This window comes from Etheostoma spectabile, chromosome 8 (genome assembly GCF_008692095.1).
Source record: "Etheostoma spectabile isolate EspeVRDwgs_2016 chromosome 8, UIUC_Espe_1.0, whole genome shotgun sequence".
NCBI classification, from domain to species: Eukaryota; Metazoa; Chordata; class Actinopteri; order Perciformes; family Percidae; genus Etheostoma; species Etheostoma spectabile.
In genome coordinates this window covers 17984671-18007868 of record NC_045740.1, presented here as the reverse complement: position 1 = coordinate 18007868, position 23198 = coordinate 17984671, and the positions used below count along the sequence as shown (strand labels likewise).

At 44.1% G+C, this 23198-nt stretch overlaps 2 protein-coding genes and 1 long non-coding RNA gene across 4 annotated transcripts in view; all 3 read right to left on the bottom strand.

Moving 5' to 3' along the window:
* The window catches only part of LOC116693719 (metabotropic glutamate receptor 8), a 148882-nt gene extending 127472 nt beyond the window's left edge, over positions 1 to 21410 (bottom strand). For both annotated transcript variants that reach the window (XM_032522924.1, XM_032522923.1), the window contains exons 1-2: positions 20751 to 21410; positions 17891 to 18701 (exon numbers count right to left, since the gene is read on the bottom strand). In XM_032522924.1, the coding sequence (XP_032378815.1) occupies positions 17891 to 18433 (543 nt within the window). In that variant the 5' untranslated portion in view covers positions 18434 to 18701; positions 20751 to 21410. The remainder of the gene's footprint in view (positions 1 to 17890; positions 18702 to 20750) is intronic.
* LOC116693837 (uncharacterized) lies at positions 8508 to 13100 on the bottom strand. Its single transcript, XR_004333018.1, has 3 exons — positions 13013 to 13100; positions 12249 to 12306; positions 8508 to 8559 (listed from the first exon to the last, which is right to left on the bottom strand). It is a non-coding gene; the product is annotated as an uncharacterized LOC116693837 (long non-coding RNA).
* A 1194-nt stretch (positions 21411 to 22604) lies between the features above and the next one.
* Positions 22605 to 23198, bottom strand: part of LOC116693762 (peroxisomal succinyl-coenzyme A thioesterase) — a 10596-nt gene continuing 10002 nt past the window's right edge. Inside the window, exon 11 of the mRNA XM_032522989.1 lies at positions 22605 to 23198. This exon is cut by the window's right edge and continues 713 nt beyond it. The gene's annotated coding sequence lies outside the window, so the exon portion shown is untranslated.

Genomic DNA, 23198 nt, shown 5'->3' with positions numbered 1-23198 from the left:
TTTTTTTTTTGCAGACTCAGTACAACCTCTGATTCCTGTTTAATCTCGAACTCAGATCTGCAGCGGCCGGTTCTCCGTCCAGCAGGCGGTCCCCCATGCGGTCCCCCATGCGGTCCAGCTGAACTCTGCGTGGCAGCTGAGTGACGGCTCAGTGTCGGCAGACACCCGTCAGCGAGCATCACGTCCCACGGCGAGGCGGGGAGCGCCGCCCTCCCACAGCTTAACCCCAAAATGTCACGGCGGCGCTGGGCCGCCTGCAGAGAGACGCGAGGAGACGATCCGAGGCGGCGGTTGACGGTAATCTGGACCAACAACGTTAGCGACGGCGGGCTGTGACTTCATCCGTCCCGAGGCCTGGGAGAGAAACGGCGCAACACGTTTTCTCAGTTTTGACCCGGCGTCCTGCGACCATCTGCAGCCTGCAGCTGGAAACATCAGGACGCAGCCACGCATGTGTGACTGGTGCCACGTTCGAGACCAAATGAATCCAGAGGAGTTCAACTACAACGCAGCTTCTGCAAAAATAGGACGAGCTGAAAAATAAAAATGCTGACCTGAAACTGGAGCTGATGTCTCAGCTAAATCAAAACTAGTGGAACTATCTCCTTAATATGTTTTTATGAAGTCACCAGAAAAACAAAAGTGTATAAAAGTGCACACACTGTCAGAGTAACTGTCGTTCTGGACTGAGTCAGTGATGGAGGACTCGAGTCCTGGACTCTGACTCAAGTCCAGCTCGAGTCGCTATTCTCTGGACTCATGACTCGACTCACGCACTGATGACTTGGACTCGAGGATTTATGAAATCAGACTTGAGCTTTCATACAAATGGTGAATGAAGTTGGATTAAGTTTCAGACTACTTTCATGCGTTAATTGCATTTAAAATATTGATAGATATTTAATCTGTTGTGAAGCAACATCCATTTTTCCTAAAGATGGTACCGAAACTTTATATATTTTTGCAAGTTAGACAGTGTGAGGGAGTTTTCTTCGCAACTTTTGACCTGCTCTTCCCCCTCCGACGCACCTGTCTCCCGTTATAGACGTGAAAGGTATTTCTCTGTACATATTTAGTCTGTAACTGAGCCAGTGGGGCCAGTGATGGAGTACTCGAGTCCTGGACTCAGACTCGACTGACTTGGGTCGCTATTTTCTGGACTCATGACTTGACTCGGACTCTTCTTTGGTGACTCGGGGACTCGAGGCTCGACTCGAACTCCACAGTTGGCGACACGACTACAACACTGGTACGAGTCGCTGCAGGTGAATGAACACGTCAGGGTGGATAGACGTGTGTTTGTGGAGTCCGATCATTCGCGTTTATGTTGTCAGAGTTTTGTGCCGGAGACTTTATTAAAGTCTCAGTTCATCGCAGTGTGTCTGTGCATCGAGTGCATCTTTTTCCTCTGGAGCCTCTGAAGTGAAGGAAGCTGTCAGTTAAGGGACTTTACTCCCTCATGCTCACAGATTTATACTTAATCTCATCTGAGTCCCACAGGATTCCTCCAGTGAGTCTTGTGCAGACACACTGGATAAATACATTGAAAAAAATTATATTATGGATCAAAATACACAAGAGAAAATCCCTGACTGTGGATGAAAGCCTGACCGAACACCTCTAAACTGAACGCTAAAAAGGTCAGAAACAGCCATGAAATGTTAGCAAGACGCCTGAAGAGTCCAGAGCAAACCATGAGAAGTCAGAAATAACCCTGAAAAGTCAAGTAAGAAGCTGAAACGTCCAGAATAAAGCTAAAAAGTCAGAGGTAATTGTGATAGATAGGTGTGTGAAATGTGCGTGGAATTCCCAGAATAACCTCAAAAAATTCTTAAGTACCCTGAGAAGTCTGAAATAATCAAAACAAATGGGAATAACCCCAACAAAAGCTCATCAAATAATGCCAAAATCAATAACAATCTTTAAATATCTGGGGTATAACTCTGTAAAGTCAAGAAAAAAATACAAGGCTAATCCTGAAAGGTTTGGGATTACCATAAAACGTCCAAAATAACCCTGAGAAGAGAGTACGGACAACAACAACAACTTCTGAATCAGCATAAAAAGACAAGCATTTGTTCTTTGATGAAACTATGTAAGGAAACATCCAGAGAAACAACTGAATAATTGGCAAGAGCTCCATGAAACAGGCTAACTGGGGTGATGAAACCGTCAGTGAAGGACTCGTCCAGGTATTAGCCTCCTCCGCTGAGGAAGAAACCCATTTAACTGTAAGCCAGCGGCATCGCGCGTGGTCTGTTTGACTATTCCCAAAAAAAGAAAAAAAGAAAAGCTGTTAAAATGTTCTGTCGTGCTGTTGAATTAGTTTGTCTTTCCTTCCCCCCCTAAAGCTTTTTAACAGCAAGGTTAGGGGCGGCTGTGGCTCAGTGGTAGAGCGGTTGCCTGCCAATTGGAGGGTTGGTGGTTCGATCCCCGCCCCTGCAGTCATTGTCGAAGTGTCCTTGGGCAAGACACTGAACCCCGAATTGCCCCCGGTGCTGCGCATCGGAGTGTGAATGTGTGTGAGTGTTTATCTGATGAGCAGGTGGCACCTTGTACGGCAGCCCCGGCCACAGTGTATGAATGTGTGTGAATGTTTGAATCCAGGTAGTTCTGGGCATTTCTGTGTTCTCCCTGTGTTTGCGTGGGTTTCTTCCAGGTACGCCGGTTTCTTTCCACCATACAGACGTGGGTAGACGTGGGACGCTGGGTAGCTAGGACTGGTGCATTTACAGAAAGGCTGATTAATGTGCATTGTCCTGAACACCTAATCAAAAAAAATAAAAATAAAATCTCAAACCCAGCAGGTCCTGGAACCTCATCAGGCGGCAGGGTTTTCAGTAGTTGTGTGGAATGATAAATAATAATAGGTTTAATAAAAAGGTTTATAGTAGGGGGGCACTATTTTTTGTCTTCTCTTCTTGTGTCCTTTCCTCTCTCTCCTTACCTTTTTTCTATACTCTCATCTTTTTATCTGCTTTTCTGTCCTTGTTTACTTACGTTACACCTCATCCTTCCTTGTCTCCTTTAATCTCTCCCCTGTGTTTCCTACACTACTATCTCTTGTTTTCTTTCCTTACTATCTTCCATCGATCCTCTCCATGTGTTTCTTCCTTTTTCCTTTACTTGTTAACTTCTCTTACACCTCAACTTGTTTTCTTTCCTCAGCTAGTTTCCATTTGCATCTCCTCTCCTCGTTTCATTTTCTATCTCCCATCCTTGTCTGGTGTCCCTTCCTCTCACCCCCTTGTTTTCTTTCCTTCCCTATCCCTGCTTCCTCTCTCCTCCCCTTGTTTCCTCCCCCTGTTGTCTGCATTTCATCAGATGAAGATAGAGAAATGGCACACGGCGTAAAAAGCTGCCGACACGGACGGAGAGACGTGACGGCCCGGCAGCAGAGAGGAGGAGACGAGTGTGGAGGAAACACAAATGAAGCATGAAGTGTTTACAGAGACAGAAGAAGAAGATAGCTCCTCCACCGAGATGACCGCCGCTCCTCCTCCTCCTCCTCCTCCTCCTCCTCCTCCTCCCCCTCCTCCTCCTCCTCCTCCTCCTCCTCCTCCTCTCCTCCTCCAGGAAAAAACGATTTCCATTTGCAGCCCAATAATGTCAGGTTACCGCCTGCACTCAGCACGCGGTGAGTCAACACGCCGCGCATCACCGTCGCATTTCACAAACATGTCAGACAGAAGGAGAGCGATGCTCCGGCTGACCACGAAAAACCACGAGCGGGCACGACAACCAAACGTCGGGAAACTGCTGCCTCAGAGCCTCGGAGCAAGGCATCCCGCCTCCAACCTGCAGCCGGAGACTCACACCGAGGCTTCAATTACACCAACCAGTGTGACCTTATCATCATGGGGCGGCTTTAAATGATGAAAAGAGTCGTCGTACCAACAGTCCGAAACGCAAAGATTTTACGGTTTCTTATAAATTAATGACTTACAGGTAGGGCTGGGAGTTGATATAGAGAGTTGATAAAGATATTTAATACCGGCACCAATACCGGTTCATCATAGATACCAATTTTATTTGAAAAAACGAAAGAAATAAAAATCTCTTTATCCATTTTTCAGTTTTTATTTGATGATAAGAGTCGTAACAACAGTCGAAAACACAAAGTTTTTAAAGTTTCTTATAAATTATTAACTTAAAGGTAGGGCAGGGGAGTTGATAACGATATTCAATACCAATACCGGTTCCTAATAGATACTTTATTTGATACCATTTTTATAAAAACAGAAAAAAAATCCTTTTTTCCAGCTACGTACCCCGTCTCTGCGACATGTAGCGCTAAACAGCCAATCACAGAATTGTGATTGGATCTTGTAGTAAGCGCCATTTCCAATAGCGCACACACACCACACACACACACACACACCACACACACAAGACCACACACACACACACACACACACACACACACACACCACACACACACCGACACACACACACACACACACACCCACACACACACACAACCACAACACACACACACACACACACACCGTGGTGATTGAAAATTGGATGGGATTACCAACGAGGCCAACGAAATGAGCATAAGCACAAAACTGCTTCATTAACGCGGACACAAAGACGACGGCTCCAGACAGCTTACAAGGCGTTATCATGAGTCCACTAATGAATCGCCCGCTAACAAGAGCATCGAAAATTCCTCGGATTTAATTCCATTACCACCCCCCCCCCCCCCCCCCTCCATCCTCTAACAGAACAAACAGAGCTATCAGGTAATCGAGTCAGATCAGCCGGCGCACGCCTCCAGCTTACACTCACTGTAAAGAGACGGTGGAACATTTTTTAAATCATTGGATATGAAGTTATTAATCACCTGGCCCTGGATAAGATTAGGTCGGGATCAGGGTCTTGGTTCAGAAAGAGAAGATTCAAGTGTTGTGTCATTTAAGACCATGTGGGGGGAAAAGAGGAGTCGTCTTGGATCATTGCAGACAAGTTTTATGTTATTTGAGACTGAGTCTAAGTCTGAGAAAGTTCCCTACTTTTTTTGATTTTGTACCCCCTTTGAATTGCTTTTTTAAGCCAAGTACCCCCTCTCCAGCAGGGTGGGGGTGGGTGGGAGTCCACATAAAGGAGGTACAGTGCCGGAAGTGATAGATTCACTGAACAACAACAACAAGCTTTAAATGCTGCATTTCAAATGTTTCAAATCCATCACTTCATTCCTTCATTATTATAGTCTAATTATTTTAGGAATTATGCATGATATATATTTTAAAATTATTCACAGACCCCCTGCAGTACTCCAAAGTACCCCAATGGGTACACATACCCCCATTTGAGAAACACTACCCTAGAGGAGCCAGTTGAGGTGGTCCGGGCATCTGGTAAGGATGCCTCCTGGGCGCCTCCCTAGGGAGGGGGTCCAGGCACGTCCAGCTGGGAGGAGGCACGAGGGAAGACCCAGGACTAAGTGGAGGGACATCCAGCTGGGAGGAGGCCTCGGGGAAGACCCAGGACTAGGTGGAGGGACGTCCAGCTGGGAGGAGGCCTCGGGGAAGACCCAGGACTAGGTGGAGGGACGTCCAGCTGGGAGGAGGCCTCGGGGAAGACCCAGGACTAGGTGGAGGGACGTCCAGCTGGGAGGAGGCCTCGGGGAAGACCCAGGACTAGGTGGAGGGACGTCCAGCTGGGAGGAGGCCTCGGGGAAGACCCAGGACTAGGTGGAGGGACGTCCAGCTGGGAGGAGGCCTCGGGGAAGACCCAGGACTAGGTGGAGGGACGTCCAGCTGGGAGGAGGCCTCGGGGAAGACCCAGGACTAGGTGGAGGGACGTCCAGCTGGGAGGAGGCCTCGGGGAAGACCCAGGACTAGGTGGAGGGATTATATCTCCAACCTGGCCTGGGAACGCCTCGGGATCCCCCAGTCGGAGCTGGTTGATGTGGCTCGGGAGAGGGAAGTCTGGGGTCCCCTGCTGGAGCTGCTGCCCCCGAGACCCGATACCGGATAAGAGGACAAAGATGGAGATGGATGGATGGATGGATGGATGCTCTAGAGGAGAGTCATTTTAAACAAGTCACGTGTCATTTTGAAAGTAATTTTAAACTAGTCTCAGTCAAGTCCAAAACACAAATCTGAGCCAAATCTGAGATAAAGACGTTACTTAGAGGAAAATCTCACAAAATTTCAGAAAAGTTGTAAAAAAATGTAATTTGAGTCTGAGATCTTGATTGATTAGGACTTTTGCAATCGTAATTGCCCATTATATATTGTTTCTATTTTCCTTAGGTGATATTCCTTCTATAAGCCCCCAGGGGTTTTCCTAATCTCACCAGCTCAATCTTGTGTTACTGTTGTCTTGATTTTATTGTGCAGAAAATACACAAATACACAAACCAACTGAAATCTAGTTTTAAGTCACTAGAGGAAAGTCTCACACAATTCAAGTCACGTTTCAAGTCATTTGAGAAAAGTAAATAAGTTTGTGATGAGAAAATATTAGTTAGTGTACTATAATTTGAAACAAGGCTCGACTCCAGTGACATGAGCACTGGAGTCAAGTGCCACTTAATTCATGTCTGTGTCAAGTCGTTTGAGACATGTTTTATGTTATTTGAGTCAAGACAAGTCTCCCGTTATTTAAAACCGAGTCTGAAGTCATTTGAAGCAAACAGACTCTCAAGTGACCTTCAACAAGTTCAAGTCAAGTCTCACGTCACTGAAGAGAAGAGCCGTCTAAATTAAGATATAAGTCATTTGAGACGAGTCCAGGTCAAATCTCTAGACTTTGGGGACAGGTCAGTGTCAAGTCTCAGGGAATTAGGACTTTACTCAAGTCGGTCAATCAAGACTCATTTAAGATCAGCGTTGTGTTGCAATCCTTTTGGAATAACACCCGTCAAAAAGCACCAAACCTGGTCGAAGTTTCCCAACTTTTGTTGATGCATCGACCTATCAGAAAAGCAGCTCCACAGATTGTTACATCCCAGCTACTGTACCTCGACTGCGTCTTCTGTTTGTACAACGCCGCTTTACGAGGCACTTACAGGGTTCATGAAATTGACGCCTCCATTAGAGGTCCTAAAAAGAGCAGCGGACCGCGGACAGCCAACATTTGAGGGTATATTAAGAGTGTATATTCATGGCCCTCTCTGCTTCCCTTTTGTCCCCCGTGATGTGTTCATTCCCTCTTGCGAACCATCTGCTGCTGGTTACCACAGAGTGGTGGGATTTTTAGGAGGCGACACTTCAGAGCGTGAGAACCGCCCTCTATATTCACAGCTGATCTGTGCAAAGATCAGCTGCCTGAAAACTAGATGAAACGAGTCCTGGAGGGCTTTCTGAAGCTCCTCACAGGGAAGGTTTTCATTTTTTCTTTCCTCAATCTGGAAACGTTTTGTATCATCAAGCACGATAATAATGTCTATTTGGTTTCTGTTGATCTTCATTGCCTCATTCTGTCAAATCAGAGGGAATCGGAGGAAAAAAAACAAAAAAACAAACAAGATGATACAGAGCCGCAGGAGGCAACAAATGCTTCAACTCTCTGCTTCCTACGTCGTCTTCTTACTGGGAAGCAGCAAACCAGCAAATCGTTCAAGCATGGAGGAATTACTGGGATTGCAGTTCCCAGTAATTCCTCCATGCTTGAAAGATTTGCTGGTTTGCAGCTGGCACCAATATCTAAAGAGTACATAAACATTGTATATGTTGTCGGTTTCTGGTGTTTTATGATTCAGTGGTGGAATGCAATTGAAGCGACAGTCCTCCCACACAACAACTGCACTAAAAACAGAAAGATTTAGATATAGGATCTTATAGAATATGAGGAATTGCTGTAAATTAACAGTATAAAAAAGGACACAACCTCAAACATCTACAGCAGTAGAATGAAACATGTTAGGCAACAGGAATATTAAAGGTTCCATGACTAGGTGCACGTTGGATGCTTTTATATAGACCTTAGTGGTCCCCTAATACTGTATCTGAAGGTCTCTTTATATAGACCTTAGGGGCCCCTAATACTGTATTGAAGCTCTTCGTAATATGACTTAGTGGGTCCCATCTATACTGCATGCTGAAGTCTCTTTTATATAGACCTTAGTGGTCCCTAATACTGTATCTGACCGTCTCTTTATAGAGACCTGTGGTCCCTAATACTGTATCTGAAGTCTCTTTCTATATAGACCTAGTGGTCCCTAATACTGTCTGGAAGTCTCTTTTATATAGACCTTAGTGTCCCTAATACCTGTATCTGAAGTCTCTTTTATATAGACCTTAGTGGTCCACCTATACTGTATCTGAAGTACCTTTTTATCTAGACCTCAGTGTCCCTAATACTGTATCGGAATCCTCTTTTATATAGACCTTAGTGGTCCCCATACTGTATCTGAAGTCTCTTTTATATAGACCTTAGTGGTCCCCTATAACTGTATCGAAGTCTCTTTTATATAGACCTTAGTGCCCTATACTGTATCGAAGTCTCTTTATATAGACTTAGTGGTCCCTAATAGTATCTGAAGTCCTCTTTTATATAGACCTTAGTGGTCCCTAATACTGTATCTGAAGTCTCTTTTATATAGACCTTAGTGGTCCCCTACATCTGATCTGAAGTCTTTTATATAGACCTTAGTGGTCCCCTCAATACGTATCTGAGTCTCTTTGTATAGACCTGTGGTCCCCTATACTGTATCTGAAGCTCTTTTATAGTAGACCTTAGTGTCCCCTAAATCTGTATCTGCAGTCTGCTTTATATAGGACCTTAGGGTCCCTAATCTGAAGTCTCTTTTTAGCTAGGGGTCCCCAATCTATCTGAAGCTCTTTATATAGACCTTATGTGGTCCCTAAGCTGATCGAAGTCTACTTTTTATATAGACCTTAGTGGCCTAATACTGTATCTGAAGTCCTCTTTATAGACCTAGTGGTCCCCTAATATGTATCTGAAGTCTCTTTTATATAGACCTAGTGGTCCCTAATCTGTATCTGAAGTTCTTATATAGAACCTTAGTGGTCCCTAACTATGTATCGAAGTCTCTTTAGTTAGACCTTAGTGGTCCCCTATACTGTATCTGAAGTCTCTTTTATATAGACCCTAGGTCCTAATACTGATCTGAAGTATCTTTTATAAGACCTTAGTGGTCCCCTAATACTGTATCTGAAGTCCTTTTATATAGACCTTATGGTCCCCTAATACTGTCTGAAGTCTATCCTTTTAAGACCTAGTGGTCCCTAATACTGATCTGAAGTCTCTTTAATAGACCTTAGTGGTCCCTAATTACTGTATCTTAAGTCTCTTTAATAGTAGACTTAGGGCTCCTAATACTGTATTGAAGTCTCTTTTATATAGACCCTAGTGGGCCCTCTACTGGATCCGCACAGTTTTTTTATAGACTCCTAGTGGTCCCCAATACTGATCTGAAGTCTCTTTTATTGAGACCTTAGTGTCCTAATACTGCTATCTGAAGGCTCTTTACTATTAGACCTTAGTGGTCCCCTAATAACTGCATCTGAAGTCTCTTTATATAGTACCTAGTAGGTCCCCTAATACTGTATCTGAAGTCTCTTTGATATAGACCCTAGTGTCCCCTAATACTGCTCTGAAGTCTCTTTTATATAGACCTTAGTGGTCCCCTAATACTGACTTGAAGTCTCTGTTATAAGACTCTTAGTGGTCCCCTAATACTTATCTGAAGTCTCTTTTATTACGACCTAGTGGTCCTAATACTGTATCTGAAGTCTCTTTTATATAGACCTTAGTGGTCCCTAATCGGTATCTGAGTATCTCTTTATATAGACCTTAGTGGTCCCCAATACGATCTGAAGTCTCTTATATAGACCTTAGTGGTTCCCCTAATACTGTATTGAAGTCTCTTTATATAGACCTTAGTGGTCCCTAATATGTATCTGGAAGTCTCGGTATATGGCCTTATGGTGCCCCAATACTGTATCTGAAGTCTCTTTTATAGACCTTAGTGGTCCCTAAGAGTATCTGAAGTCTCTTATATAGACCTTAGGGGTCCCCTAATCCTGTATTCTGAAGTCTCTTTTATAAGACCTTAGTGGTCCCTAAACTTATCTGAAGTCTCTTTAATTATAGACCTTAGTGGTCCCTAATATGTATCTGAAGTCTCTTTTATATAGACCTTAGTGGTCCCCTAATAGTATCTGAAGTCTCTTTATATAGACCTTAGGGTCCCATAATACGATTCTGAAGCTCTTTATATGACCTTAGGGTCCTAAACGATCTGAGTCTCTTTATATAGACCCTAGTGGTCCCTCAATACTGTATCTGAAGTCTCCTGTATGATAGACTTAAGTTGGGTACCCTAAGGTATCTGAGCTCTCTTTCATATAGACCTAGATGGTCCCCTAATACTGTATCGGAAGTCTCCCTTTATATAGCCCTTAGTGGTCCCCATAATTACGTGTATCTGAAGTCGTCTGATTTGAACCTAGTGGCCCTATCCTGATCTGAAGTCTCAGTTGATTAGAGACCTAATAGTGGTCCGCCTAATACGATCTGAAGTCTCTATATTAGACCCTAGTGGTCCCCTAATACTGTATGAAGTCTCTTTTATTATAGACCTAGGGTCCCTAACTGCATCTGAAGTCTCTTTTATAATAGACCTTGTGGTACCCTAATACTGGGATCTGAGTCTCTTTATATAGATACTTAGGGTCCCTAATACTGTATTGAAGTCTCCTTATATAGACCTAGTGCGTGCCTAATACTGTATCTGAAGCTCTTTTATAGCGACCTAGTGTCCCTAATATTGTATCTGAAGTCTATTTGCTATAGTAGCCTTATGGTCCCCTATACTATGATCGCTCGTATCTGAAGTCTCTTGTATATAGACCTAGTGGTCCCCTCATATTCTGTATCGAAGCTCCTCTTATATAGACCTAGTGGGCCCTAATACTGTATCTGAAGTCTCTTTATTATGACCTTAGTGGTCCCATAATACACTATCTGAAGTCTCCTTATATAGACCTGTAGTGGTCCCCTAACCTCTGTATCTGAAGTCTCTTTGATATAGACCTTAGTGGTCCCCTAATAGGTATCTGAAGTCTCTTTTTAAGACCTTGGTGGTCCCTATATTGCATCTGAAGTTTAATCTTTTTATAGGACCTTAAGTGGTCCCCTAATATGTATCTGAAGTTTTTATAGACCTCGTGGCCCGAATATGTTCTGAAGTCTCTTATTAGGACTTAGTGGGTCCCAATACTGTATCTGAAGTCTCTTTATATAGGACCGGTGTGGTCCCTCATATACTGATCTGAAGTCCTCTTTTATATAGAACTTAGTGGCCCGCTACATACCTGTATCGAGTATCTGGTTGTTTATAGAGAACCCTTAGTGGTTCCTAATATGTAATCGTGAAGTCTCCTTATATAGCCTTAGTGGTGCCTAATACTTACGGAAGTCTCTTTTATAAGACCTAGTGGTCCCTCAATCGTATCTGAAGTCTCTTTATATGAGACCTTTAGGGTCCCTAATTCTGTTACTGACAGTCTCTTTTATATAGACAGTAGTGGTCCCTAATACTGTTATCTGAAGTCTCTTTAAGATAGCACCTAGTGGTCCCTAAACGCGTATCTGAAGTCTCTTATATAGACCTTAGTTGTCCCAATCCTGATCTGAAGTTCTTTTATAGACCTGGGTCCCATAATACTACTAAGTTCTTTAATAGAACCTTAGTGGATCCAATAATACTGGATCTGAAGTCTCTTTTATATGACCTGTAGTGGCCCTAATACATGTATCGGAAGTCTTCCTTTATATAGACCCTATGTGGTCCCCTAATACTGTATCTTAGGTCTTATATAGACCATGAGTGGTCCCTAAATGATCGAAGTCTCTTTATATAGACCCAGTGGTCATCCGAATTCAGTATCTGAGTCTCTTTCGAGTATATAGGACTTAGTGGTCCCAATAATGTATCTGAAGTCTCTTTAATATAGCCTTAGTGTGTTCCCCTAATACTGTATCTGAAGTCTCTTTATATAGACTTAGTGGTCCCCTAATACTGAGTCTGAAGTCTCTTTTATAAGACCTTAGTGGTCCCCTAATACTGCATCTGAAGTCTTTTTATATAGACCTTAGTGGTCCCCTAATACTGGATCTGAAGTCTCTTTATATAGACTTAGTGGTCCCCTAATCTCTGATCTGAAGTCCTGTTAATGACACTTAGTGGTCCTAATACTGTATCTGAGTCTCTTTAATTAGACCTTAGTGGTCCCTAATCTGTATCTGAAGTCTCTGTTTATATAGACCTTAGTGGTCCCCTAATACTGTATCTGAAGTCTCTCTTATATAGACCTTAGTGGTCCCCTACTGCATCTGAAGTCTCTTTTTATATAGACCTAGTGGTCCCTAATACTGTATCTGAAGTCGCTTTTATATAGACCTTATGGTCCCCTAATACTGCATCTGAAGTCTCTTTTAATAGACTTAGTGGTCCTAATACTGATCTGAAGTCTCTTTATTAGACCTTAGTGGTCCCAATACTGCATCTGAAGTCTCCTTTTATAAGACCTTAGTGGTCCCCTAATTCTGTATTGAAGTTCTCTGTATTTATAGATGACCTTGTGGTTCCCGCTAATACTGTAATTGACCCGTCTCTTTATATAGACCTAGTGGGTCCCCTAATACTGCATTGTGTCTCTTTTATATAGACCTTAGTGGTCCCCTAATCCTGCATCTGAAGGTCCTTTTATATGACCTTAGTGGTCCCTAATACTGTATCTGAAGTCTTCATCACGGATACTATACGTATAAAGCCTATCAGACTTAGTGGTGCCTAAATACTATCTGAAGCTCTCTTTATATATGACCTAGTGGTTCCCCTAATACTGTATCTGAACTCTTTAATAAACTAGTGTAACCCTATACTGTATCTGAAGTCCTTTATATAGGACCTAGTGGTCCCGAATACTGTTAGTTCTTATAGACCTTAGCTATGGCATCTGTTTTTATAGACCTTATGGTCCCCTAATACTGAGACTGAAGTATCTTTAGAAAGACCGTAGTGGTCCACCTAATAATGGATCTGAAGTATCTTGATATAGACCTTAGTGGTCCCTAATACTGTATATGAAGTTCCTTTATTAGACCTTAGTGGTGCCTAATACGTATCTGAAGGGCTGTTTTATATAGCCTTAGTGGGCCCTAATACTGTATCCTGAAGTCTCTTTAATATTAGACTTATTGGTCCCTAATCCTGTATCTGAAGCTCGTTAAGAAGACCTTGTGGTCCACTAATAGCTGTTATCGAAGTCTTTATATAACCTTAGTGCGTCCATAATACTGCATCTGAAAGTCTCTTTTATATAGACCTTAGTGGTCCCCTAATACTGGATCTGAAGTCTCTTTCCAAAATCCAGCCTTGGAGCAGAATTGCAGCCACTACAGCCAGTCCCACAATGAGCTTTCCTTAGTATGTGCCGTTTCTGGGGGGGCAAGGTGGGGTTGTAGTACATCTTACACATTCGTAATGCATCAACAATAATTAAATTATACAATAACACTGTAGTAGTAATAATAACTTTGCATTATAAGAATTTTTCCTTTTGATACTTTAAGTACATTTTGTTGCTCTGTACTTTTACTAAAGTGAATATTTTACTTATTTTCTGTACATTTACTAAAGTGAAGTTTTTACTTACTGAATATTCTTCAGTGGAGGAATGAAAACTGACATTTCATACAGCAGTGGACTTAAGTACAAATTCCAGGTTCATTTACTGCTTCTTTATTCTTTCTATAAAACTTTATACCTGCACTCCTCTTCATTTCAAAATGGAAATATTATTCTTGTTACTCAACTACATTTGTCTGACAGCTAGTTACTTTTCAGGTGACAAGTTTTTCTCAACCTCACTATCCGGTGAAAACCCTGTATCTACTTGATGTTGAATGTTTGGGAAATTCTCCTCCTCCTTAAGCTAAAAAAAACCAAAAGTCTTTAAAAAAAAACCTCTTGGATCCGATGGAAAGTGCATCGTTAAGAAAATGAGAACAACCTTAAACAGCTGCAGCAGTAAAATGCAACATACACACGACTGCAGCAGGAATTTTAGGTAAAGATTTCTCTCAGCTCACCACATTATCACCGAGGACACTGACTGACAGTGATATTGTTCTTCCTCTATGGTTTGAGGCGGTCGTTCTGCTGGAGGCTCAGTTCTCGCCCTCCCTCTGACAATTTACATGGAACGACGTAGGAAGAAGGTCTGTCATTTTCTCACCTCTTTCCAGTTTTTTGTTTTTTTTCCCCCCCATTTGGTGTTTTTTTGGCTGAGCCTGCAGCAAGCTCATAAACAGAGACGCTGTGGTTTCGGTCTCTCCCACGCAAAAGATGGAAATATAATGCAGCAGCGTGAGCCGCTGTCGCAGCAGAGCGTCCTCCTGGAGACCGAGGACAGGCTCACACCGCGTGAGACTGTGTGAAAATGGATGGGCAAATATTATGGAAGTGTACCGGGAGGATATCACAGTTTAAGATGAAGCATCTCACCTCTGACACCTGCCGAGAAAGTCTTATTAACACCAAAACTCCTGTGAATCAAGACAGGACAGATACTGATGATTTATCTGTTATTAGAGCTGGGACATTTCAGGGATATTAGGACATGTATATATTTACTAGGGCAAAATTAACTACATAATAAGCTAACTTGTGTGATGCACATTGTCTTTAGAGGTTGTACCAAAATAGGTTTACATGGTTTCATTTTCACAAAAAAAGCACCATATTTTTGTTGTGCTGCACATTGCTGCAGCTCCTCTTTTCACCCTGTGTGTTGAGCTTTCTGTTTTAGCAACAGAGTGAGAAATCTCACTTCTGTTCCATCTCTGTTGGGAGTTGCACATGCTCAGTACCTAGGTAAGGACTACTAGCCAGTCAGGAGCAGAGTATGAGGACGTGCCCTGACAGTACCTAGGTAAGGACTACTAGCCAGTCAGGAGCAGAGTATGAGATCCTGACAGTACCTAGGTAAGGACTACTAGCCAGTCAGAAGCAGAGTATGAGGGCCCTGACAGTACAAGGTAAGGACTACTAGCCAGTCAGGAGCAGAGTATGAGGGCCCTGAAGTACCTAGGTAGGACTACTAGCCAGTCAGAAGCAGAGAGGGGCCCTGACAGTACTAGGTAAGGACTAATAGCCAGTCAGAAGCAGAGTATGAGGGCCCTGACAGTCCTAGGTAAGGATTACTAGCCAGTCAGAAGCAGAGTATGAGGGCCCTGACAGTACCTAGGTAAGGACTATAGCCAGTCAGAAGCAGAGTATGTGGGCCCTGAGCATTCCTAGGTAAGGACTAGACAGTCACTATAGCAAGCGAATGCATAACATGTAAGTACGAGTTGAGGGCCCTGACAGTACCTAGGTAATGGATACTAGCCAGTCAGAAGCAGAGTATGAGGGTCCTGACAGTACCTGTAAGGACTACTAGCCAGTCAGAAAGCAGAGTATGAGGGTCCTGACAGTACCTAGGTAAGGACTTAGCCAGTCAGAAGCAGAGTATGAGGGCCCTGACAGTACCTAGGTAAGGACTACTAGCCAGTCAGAAGCAGAGTATGAGGGTCCTGACAGTACCTAGGTAAGGACTACTAGCCAGTCAGAAGCAGAGTATGAGGGCCTGACAGTACCTAGGTAAGGACGTACTAGCCAGTCAGAAGCAGAGTATGAGGGTCCTGACAGTACCAGGTAAGGACTACTAGCCAGTCAGAAAGCAGAGTATGAGGGCCTGACAGTACTAGGTAAGGACTACTAGCCAGTCAGAAGCAGAGTATGAGGGTCCTGACAGTACCTAGGTAGGACTACTAGCCAGTCAGAAGCAGATGAGGGCCCTGACCGTACTAGGTAAGGTTACTAGCCAGTCAGAAGCAGAGTATGAGGGTCCGACAGTACTAGGTAAGGACTACTAGCCAGTCAGAAGCAGAGTATGAGGGCCCTGACAGTACCTAGAGTAAGACTACTAGCAGTCAGAAGCAGGTAGTGAGGCCCTGGACAGTACCTAGGTAAGGACTACTAGCCAGTCAGAAGCAGAGTATGAGGGCGTGCCATGCTAGAAGCTAGGCGAGCATTAATACGTGTGTAATAGCCTGTTGGAGAAGTCCCTTTGGGGGGGGGACTTTGGGCTTTTTTACTTTGTAAACTTATGCGTGCACAAACAGATATAAAAAGCATAATATGAGGACTGGGGCTGGGTATCGTTCAAAACTATTTGATTCCGGTAACAATACTGTGACTTTGATACCGGTTACTAAACAATACTTTTTTCAATACTAATTTCATAAACACAGAAATCATATTATTTGTTTTTCAGCTCCAACCGCGTGAGCCCATTGTTCTCTATGTGACTCTGCAACATGCAACGTTAAACAGCCAATCACAAGCATTATCAGATCTTGGGAGAATGCTGCGTGCTCATTGGCCCCACAGACGCCAATGAGATTCACTCCTTAGGGATTCACTTAGGGAATACTTTCGGTCGGTGCCTTAAAAGTATTGAATTCGGTGCCCAGCCCCGTGGAAACCATGTTACCGACATATTAACCAACTCTGCAGTCAGTCCCTGTTACCTTTCAGAGTCCACTACCTCTGAAAGGTTGTGACAGGGTGAGGAAAAAACCTCTGCATCAGCTAAATCTGGTTAACATCCTTCCTCCTCCTCCCATTTCCAGCTAATTTTAGATAAGTGATGGTGTTGGGCATTTTTCTGTCCTCCTAACGCAGGCTGGACTCTTAACACATACACATGAGTCACAGAGCTCATCATCGCTAATTTAATGCAGTGGAATTGGTTTTTCTGCCGCGCATAGCAACAAAAAAAAACACGCCGCCTCCAGAGAGTTTGTCTGCATGAGCTCGAAAGACAACACAGCTGGGATCAACTTTTCTATTTCACGTCGACGACATACATCCGTGTGAAAACGCTTTCTGTGCTGCATCCGGCTCAGAGGGAGGATGAAGCCGATGAGGAGCCGGAGGCGCGTTTCCTCGACCGCTGAGTGACATTTTCGGGCTGCCTGTCAGTTCTCCCTCAAGTCAAAGCCACAGGGGACTCTCGACTCAAACTACTGAGATGTACAGATTTCTGAAATGAAAACCGAGGACATTTGCAGTTGGGCGGTCCACATATCATTAAAACATCCAACGTTTTTGTCTAAGAAAAAAAAAAAAAAAAAAAAAAAAAAAAAAAAGGAGGTTTCATTTAGAGATGGCCCAATATCAGAATCAGAAATACTTTATTGATCCCCGAAGGGAAACTCTGTGTTGCAGTTGCACAAATAGTAGAAATATAAATAAAGAAATATAAGGAGTGTGGATATTTAAATAGTTAAAGGAATATTGCGATACAGTATTTACGTGATTAACATAATTAAAGGTGTTGCAATGGTGAAAATAGTAGTAGTAAAAATACAAATTTTGCTTCCTAAAACCAAGTACTGTCATATGTTTTGTTATGTTTTAACAGCTGTATACTAGTATCCCTGTATGGATGTGATATGATTTCTATCTTTGTTGTCAGTCTGGTTCAGGTTAAACTCTTTGTTAAACACAAAGAAACACAAACAATGAACGCCACAGAACTGTGTTTTTTCCTTCAGTTTGACAGACAGTTATAACTTAAAAAGAACGTAAGTAAAGTACTTTGATGTAGATATTCTTTAGGACTTTATTACGTGGTATCGGATCGGTGCATAAACTCCAGCACTTCCCAGCATTGATACCAGCATTTTGAGCAGTATTGGTATCAGAACATGTCTAGTTTCATTGAGGTTTCAATGAAAGAGTAGAAAAATGCGAAAGACCACAGAGCAATACAGAACCACAAAGTCTTTTTGCAGTTAGTTTCTCAGATGTTAACAACAACAACAACAACAATGCGTTGCAGTGCAGTTCTCTTACCTTGAACAGTCGCAGGATGTTGGCCACCATGATGGACACGGAGCTGGCCGACGCCCCGATGACGCCCACCACTTTGTCCGGCTTGGCGAAGATAGGCGGGTCCCCGTTGGCGCAGCGGACGTCGGAGCCGTCCCTCTCGATGAGCGCCTGCACGAAGGTGAGCGACTGCTCCAGGGCGTAGGTGTCTCGCGAACACGTGTCCAGGATGCGCGCCCCGAGCGTCACGTTGGGCAGCAGCTCCGGGTCCTTGTTGATGAGGTCTATGGCGAAGAGCATGGCCTCCAGCCGGTGGATGCCCTTCTCCTTCTTCAGCTCGCCGCAGGGGATGCCCCGCTCGCCGCGAGAGTGCACGGGGAACAGGCCGCCCAGGATGATGTCGCCATCCAGCCGGATGGAGTGGCCGTACTCCTGCAGGGGCAGCTGGGAGTCCGCCAACGCCGCCGGCTTCTGGCCGGCTGAGCCTGGCAGCCAGAAGATCTTAAGCATCAGCAGAGAGAGGACGCAGTGTCCCGTGACACTCAGGGGCTTCGAACCCATCGCCATTTTCCGATAGGTCGAGCTGCAGGGAAAGGTAGCGGTGATGTGATCGCAGAATCGACAGGAGAGGGTGTGGCGAGGACGGGGCGAGCCAGACCATGGAGTCCCCCGTCTCCTAGGGCAGGGTCAACCACGGCGGGCAGTCCCACCTACGAACACTGACCACGGGGGTTTCCTGCTGTTTGGGTTCCTGTGTCGGACATAGCCGTCTGCAGAGAGAGAGAGACGGAGCTTCAGAGTCTCAGCGGATCCAGTTTCACATTCTTCTTGACACCTGTTGAAGATTCAGACAGAGGAGGAAACCATCAAAGCCTGAGCACAGGTGCACTGCATGGATGAAGACTCGGGGCCCTATTTTAACGCTCTAAGTGTTTAGGGTGAGTCCAATTCCATTTCCTGTCCCGCAAACTTGTTGAATATAACGACCCGTGCTCACTCCGATCTCGTAAAATACGGACGTTTGGGCAGTGATTGTCTGCGTTGGAAACGATGCAAAAAGCACCTTCAACGCACCAGGCAGAGCATCGGCTACACAGCGTTTGAGGATGACGTAGTTTAAGAGAGACTATGGTAGCGAGTAATATGACGTTTCCTAAACCCAACTCTTATTCTTCTTTTCCTAAACCAAACCGTGGCTTTCTTCTTTTCCTAAACCAAACCGTGGCTTTCTTCTTTTCCCACACCCAACCGTCCATTTTTCCTTTTCCTAAACCCAACCGTCAGTTTCTTCTTTTCCTAAACCCAACCGTCAGTTTCTTCTTTTCCTAAACCCAACCGTCCCATTGTTCTTTTCCTTTTCCATTTCCTAAACCCTACCCTCCATTTTTCATTTCCTAAACCCAACTCTCCCGAGTTTCTCGTAAACGTAAGCCCACCCACGACCTTTTCCTTAACCTAGCTGCGTCAAAAGTGACGCCAATTGTCCCGACCAAGTGCGTTTAGATAAAACACGTTTAGATATGATGCTGAAGGAGATTTTTAGCGTCAATAACAACGCCGAAGGCACCTGACCAAGCGTCCGTGTTACACAAGATGAGAGTAAGAGTGTGTTGCAATGAATATTAGAGTTGGGCGGAATCCAAATTTTGATACCGTCAAACCTCAGACTCAGACGGCGTCACCAAACTGTTGGCTTGTGCAGACACCGTTCAGAAAGCGAACACCAAACACTAATACCGAAACACCTCTCCCTTCTCAACATTTAACCCAAAATGCTGCCAAACTGCAGAAATCACGTTCCTCTTTGAGACCAGGTCACTCGGTTTGCAACTTGCCAAAAACGGTGTTTGGAGGACGTGCACACAAGGCTGGGGTCCACATATTTTTGGCTAGGGCTGGGCGCTATGGAGAAAATGAAATATCACAATGTTTTTGACCAATTACTTCGATACTGATACCGCAACAATATTGTAGTGTTGACTATCGGTGCTTTCACAAAATAATTACATAATGAGATATTTGACAAATAATCATCAGTAATGTGGACATATATAGGTGGGTAAAGGCAAATAATAGAACAGCTACAGTCTGTAAGATCAGAAAATGACACCACTTTACTGTAATGCAGCCTTTAAAAGCAGGAAAAGACAACACGTATGCCATATGACGATATCCAAAAATCTAAGACGTATCTAGCCTCATATCTCGATATAATATCAATTTTTTTCACCCAGCTCTACTTTTGGCCATGTATGCATTTAAACAGATGGTTAAATTGTGGGGTGCTTTCTCTCTGAGCTTCTTTTAATAGCCTACACATCTTTATCTCTCTGCCTCTCTCTCTCTTAGTCTTAAATATAATTACGCGCGCACACACACACACGCGCGTAATCTATGCCTCGCGCCCACCCTCCACATTTACACATCCACCCTCATAAGCGCGCACGAACAAATCAGCAGGAGCTCAAGTTGCATTCCAGCATAGTCAGCTGATATCAAACAATGAATCTGATCTGAAACCAGAGGAAACACACAGCAATGAGTGACCAACTGCTACTGATCGACACAATACCGACTGATCGATTGATCGATCGATCGATTGATTGATTGATTTTACAGGTGGATTTCCGACAATGTGGAGCATGTCGCAGCGAGAGCTCATATCTCCAACACGTTCCCATCCCAAGACACCAATAATAACAGATAAATAAGGATCTGCAGGCGTCCTCTTTAATTGAACACTGACTGACTGACTGACTGACTGACTGACTGACTGACTGACTGACTGATTGATTGATTGATTGATTGATTGATTGATTGATTGATTAATTGATTGGGCTCTATCGTGTAGGCTACATTCTGTTTAAATGATGTGTCCAGATACCTTTCCTCTCCGCAGCAGGAGCAGGTGTTTCCTCTCTCGGTGTCACAGGTCAGACAAATGTTTTCCGTCTCCGGCTGTTTGTCACATCACACAAAACATTTTCATCTAAATTCCTCCGCGGGGGTCTCGAGCTCCAGCATCTGCATCCATCAACCCAGAAAAAGAGAGAAAAATTAAATCCAAATCCACTTTTTTCCCCCTCCTTCTGTAACCGCAGTGACAGAGCGCAGCTGTTCCGGATCTTGATGCTGAACGAGAGGCGGTAAATTCCTCCAAACAGCAGGTTCGAGACGGCCCGGATCACCTGCTGCAGGTGTGGGTTCGACTCCCGCCTTCCCGTTCCTGCCGCCCCGGAGCCCGGAGCACCGGTCGCTCTCAGATCAGCGTGTCGGACCGGAAAGACACCTCCGCATCAGGGTCGAGTGGGAACAGAAGTCCGCGCTGGGTTTTTGTTTATTTTTGGTCTCGCTTCTCGCAGCTCTTCGAAGTGCGCGGTGCGGCGCGGCTGTCCTGCGTCACAGGAAACACGGGAGGCGCGAGGGGCTCATCACACCCGCCGAGTCCGGGCTGAGGGGAGTCTGAGGGTCGCATCAAGTTCCCCGCTCACACAGCTGCCCTCTCGGCTCTGACAACGGAGGCGTACATAGGGAAGGGGGGGGGGGAGGTAGTGCGTAGGACTAACACCATTAGAAGGTAAACACGCACGGCGTGTGTGTGGTGTGTTGTGTCGGCTCGTGCGGTAACAGATGAGTTAATGACTTCATCGTGCAGCTTGTGGAGGCGAAGCAACAAAGATGGGAGAGGCGCCTCCCTGCGGACCCACACCGCAACTCACACAAACAAGCTGCAACAACAAACTTCTTCAGATAAGAAAAGAAACTTGTTCTGCCATTACACACACACACAACACACACACACACACACCACACACACACACACACACCCACACACACACACACACACACCACACACACACACACAACCCTCCTGTTGTCCTCGGTCAAATTTGACCCCTTTTAAAAATGTCCTTATCTGAAATATGGGTTTCTTTTTAACCAAATTACCACAAAAAAAATGGATTGGATTCCTTACGAAACTCTTTGCAAATACAACTGATCACTTTCATTTCTGACTAAACTCATCTGTACGTTCCTCGGATCTTAACTATTAGTCAAAATAATTGATTTTTTTGAGGTACAATTTTATATATATGAGGGTTAATGACCAAAAAGTACTGTAAAACTAGTGGTATTAAGGTGGTGTTAGTTAAAACTTTTTTTTTTTTAAATGCTGCAAAAGGGACAAAAATGTCACGTTTTTGTCAGTTTTTGACTCAGGAGGACAACACAAGGGTTAGTAGGAGTAAAACCAGAGAGAGCCTCCCAGTCCGTCTCGACCCAGACAATAATTTACTTGCTTGTTAACCCTAGTGTTAGGTCAAATTTGAATAAACATAATATATAATTTTTGTTGTGGTTAAAAAAAAAAGCAACAAAACTTTGAGATAGGGACAACAACAAAACGTGTTAGGGTTGAAAGCTTTCAAGACGTAGGGACAAATTCATTTTGAAATTAATTGAATCTACAATGCATCGAGGGACTCTAAACCTCCTCCTAGAGGACATCAACTAGCCATCAACTAGCCTGTTTGCCTGTTTTAGAGTAACCTGTTCATTGATAGACTGTAAGGATAGAGTAGCCTGTTCATTGACTGGACCTACTGTACATAACAAAGTTGGTTAAGTTAGCACTCCAACAATCATAGATAGCTAAAACGTTTTTGAAATGATTCCCATCTTCTGTTATTGTTTGTAATGAAAAAAGTTTATTATTTTCATGGATTTCACAAATTTCAGTATGACACGTTATGCCGTAAACCGTTTAAATCTGAGCATGCGCGACTCAAATCTGCACCGGGCTCACATCGGGGAGTGACAGCTTCATCAAACACACACCGCTCTCCATCGACTGATCTTGACTGATTTGTACAGGCGGATTGAATTTAAGGAATAAGTGATCTGATTTTGAGTACTCCCCGGAGGGAGGGGTTCCTTTCAACAGCCTACAGGCAAACACCAGAGTCTTGACCTGGATGTGAGCTGCAGCAGGGAGCGGATGTTGGAGCAGCTGCTGGTTCTGGGTCTGGAAGTGTTCTTCCCTCATCTGTATTCCCATTTCTTCAAACAATACCTTCAATGGTTCTTGACACAGAAACACAGGAGTCTCCCAGATGATATAATGAACTTGTATGTTAAAGTTACGGTCACCAGTTTTAATTAATTCCACTTTGTGTCTGAAAAACAAAGTGGAACCAATACTTACGTGTTCTTTGTCAATTATGTCTTCTCCACCAAGGCGGTTCTGGTGCTGGTTCGGGGTCAGGGCCAGAGATCGAACCGGTTCTTTGCTTTTCCACATAAATAAACCTGGCTCTGGGCCAAGAACACG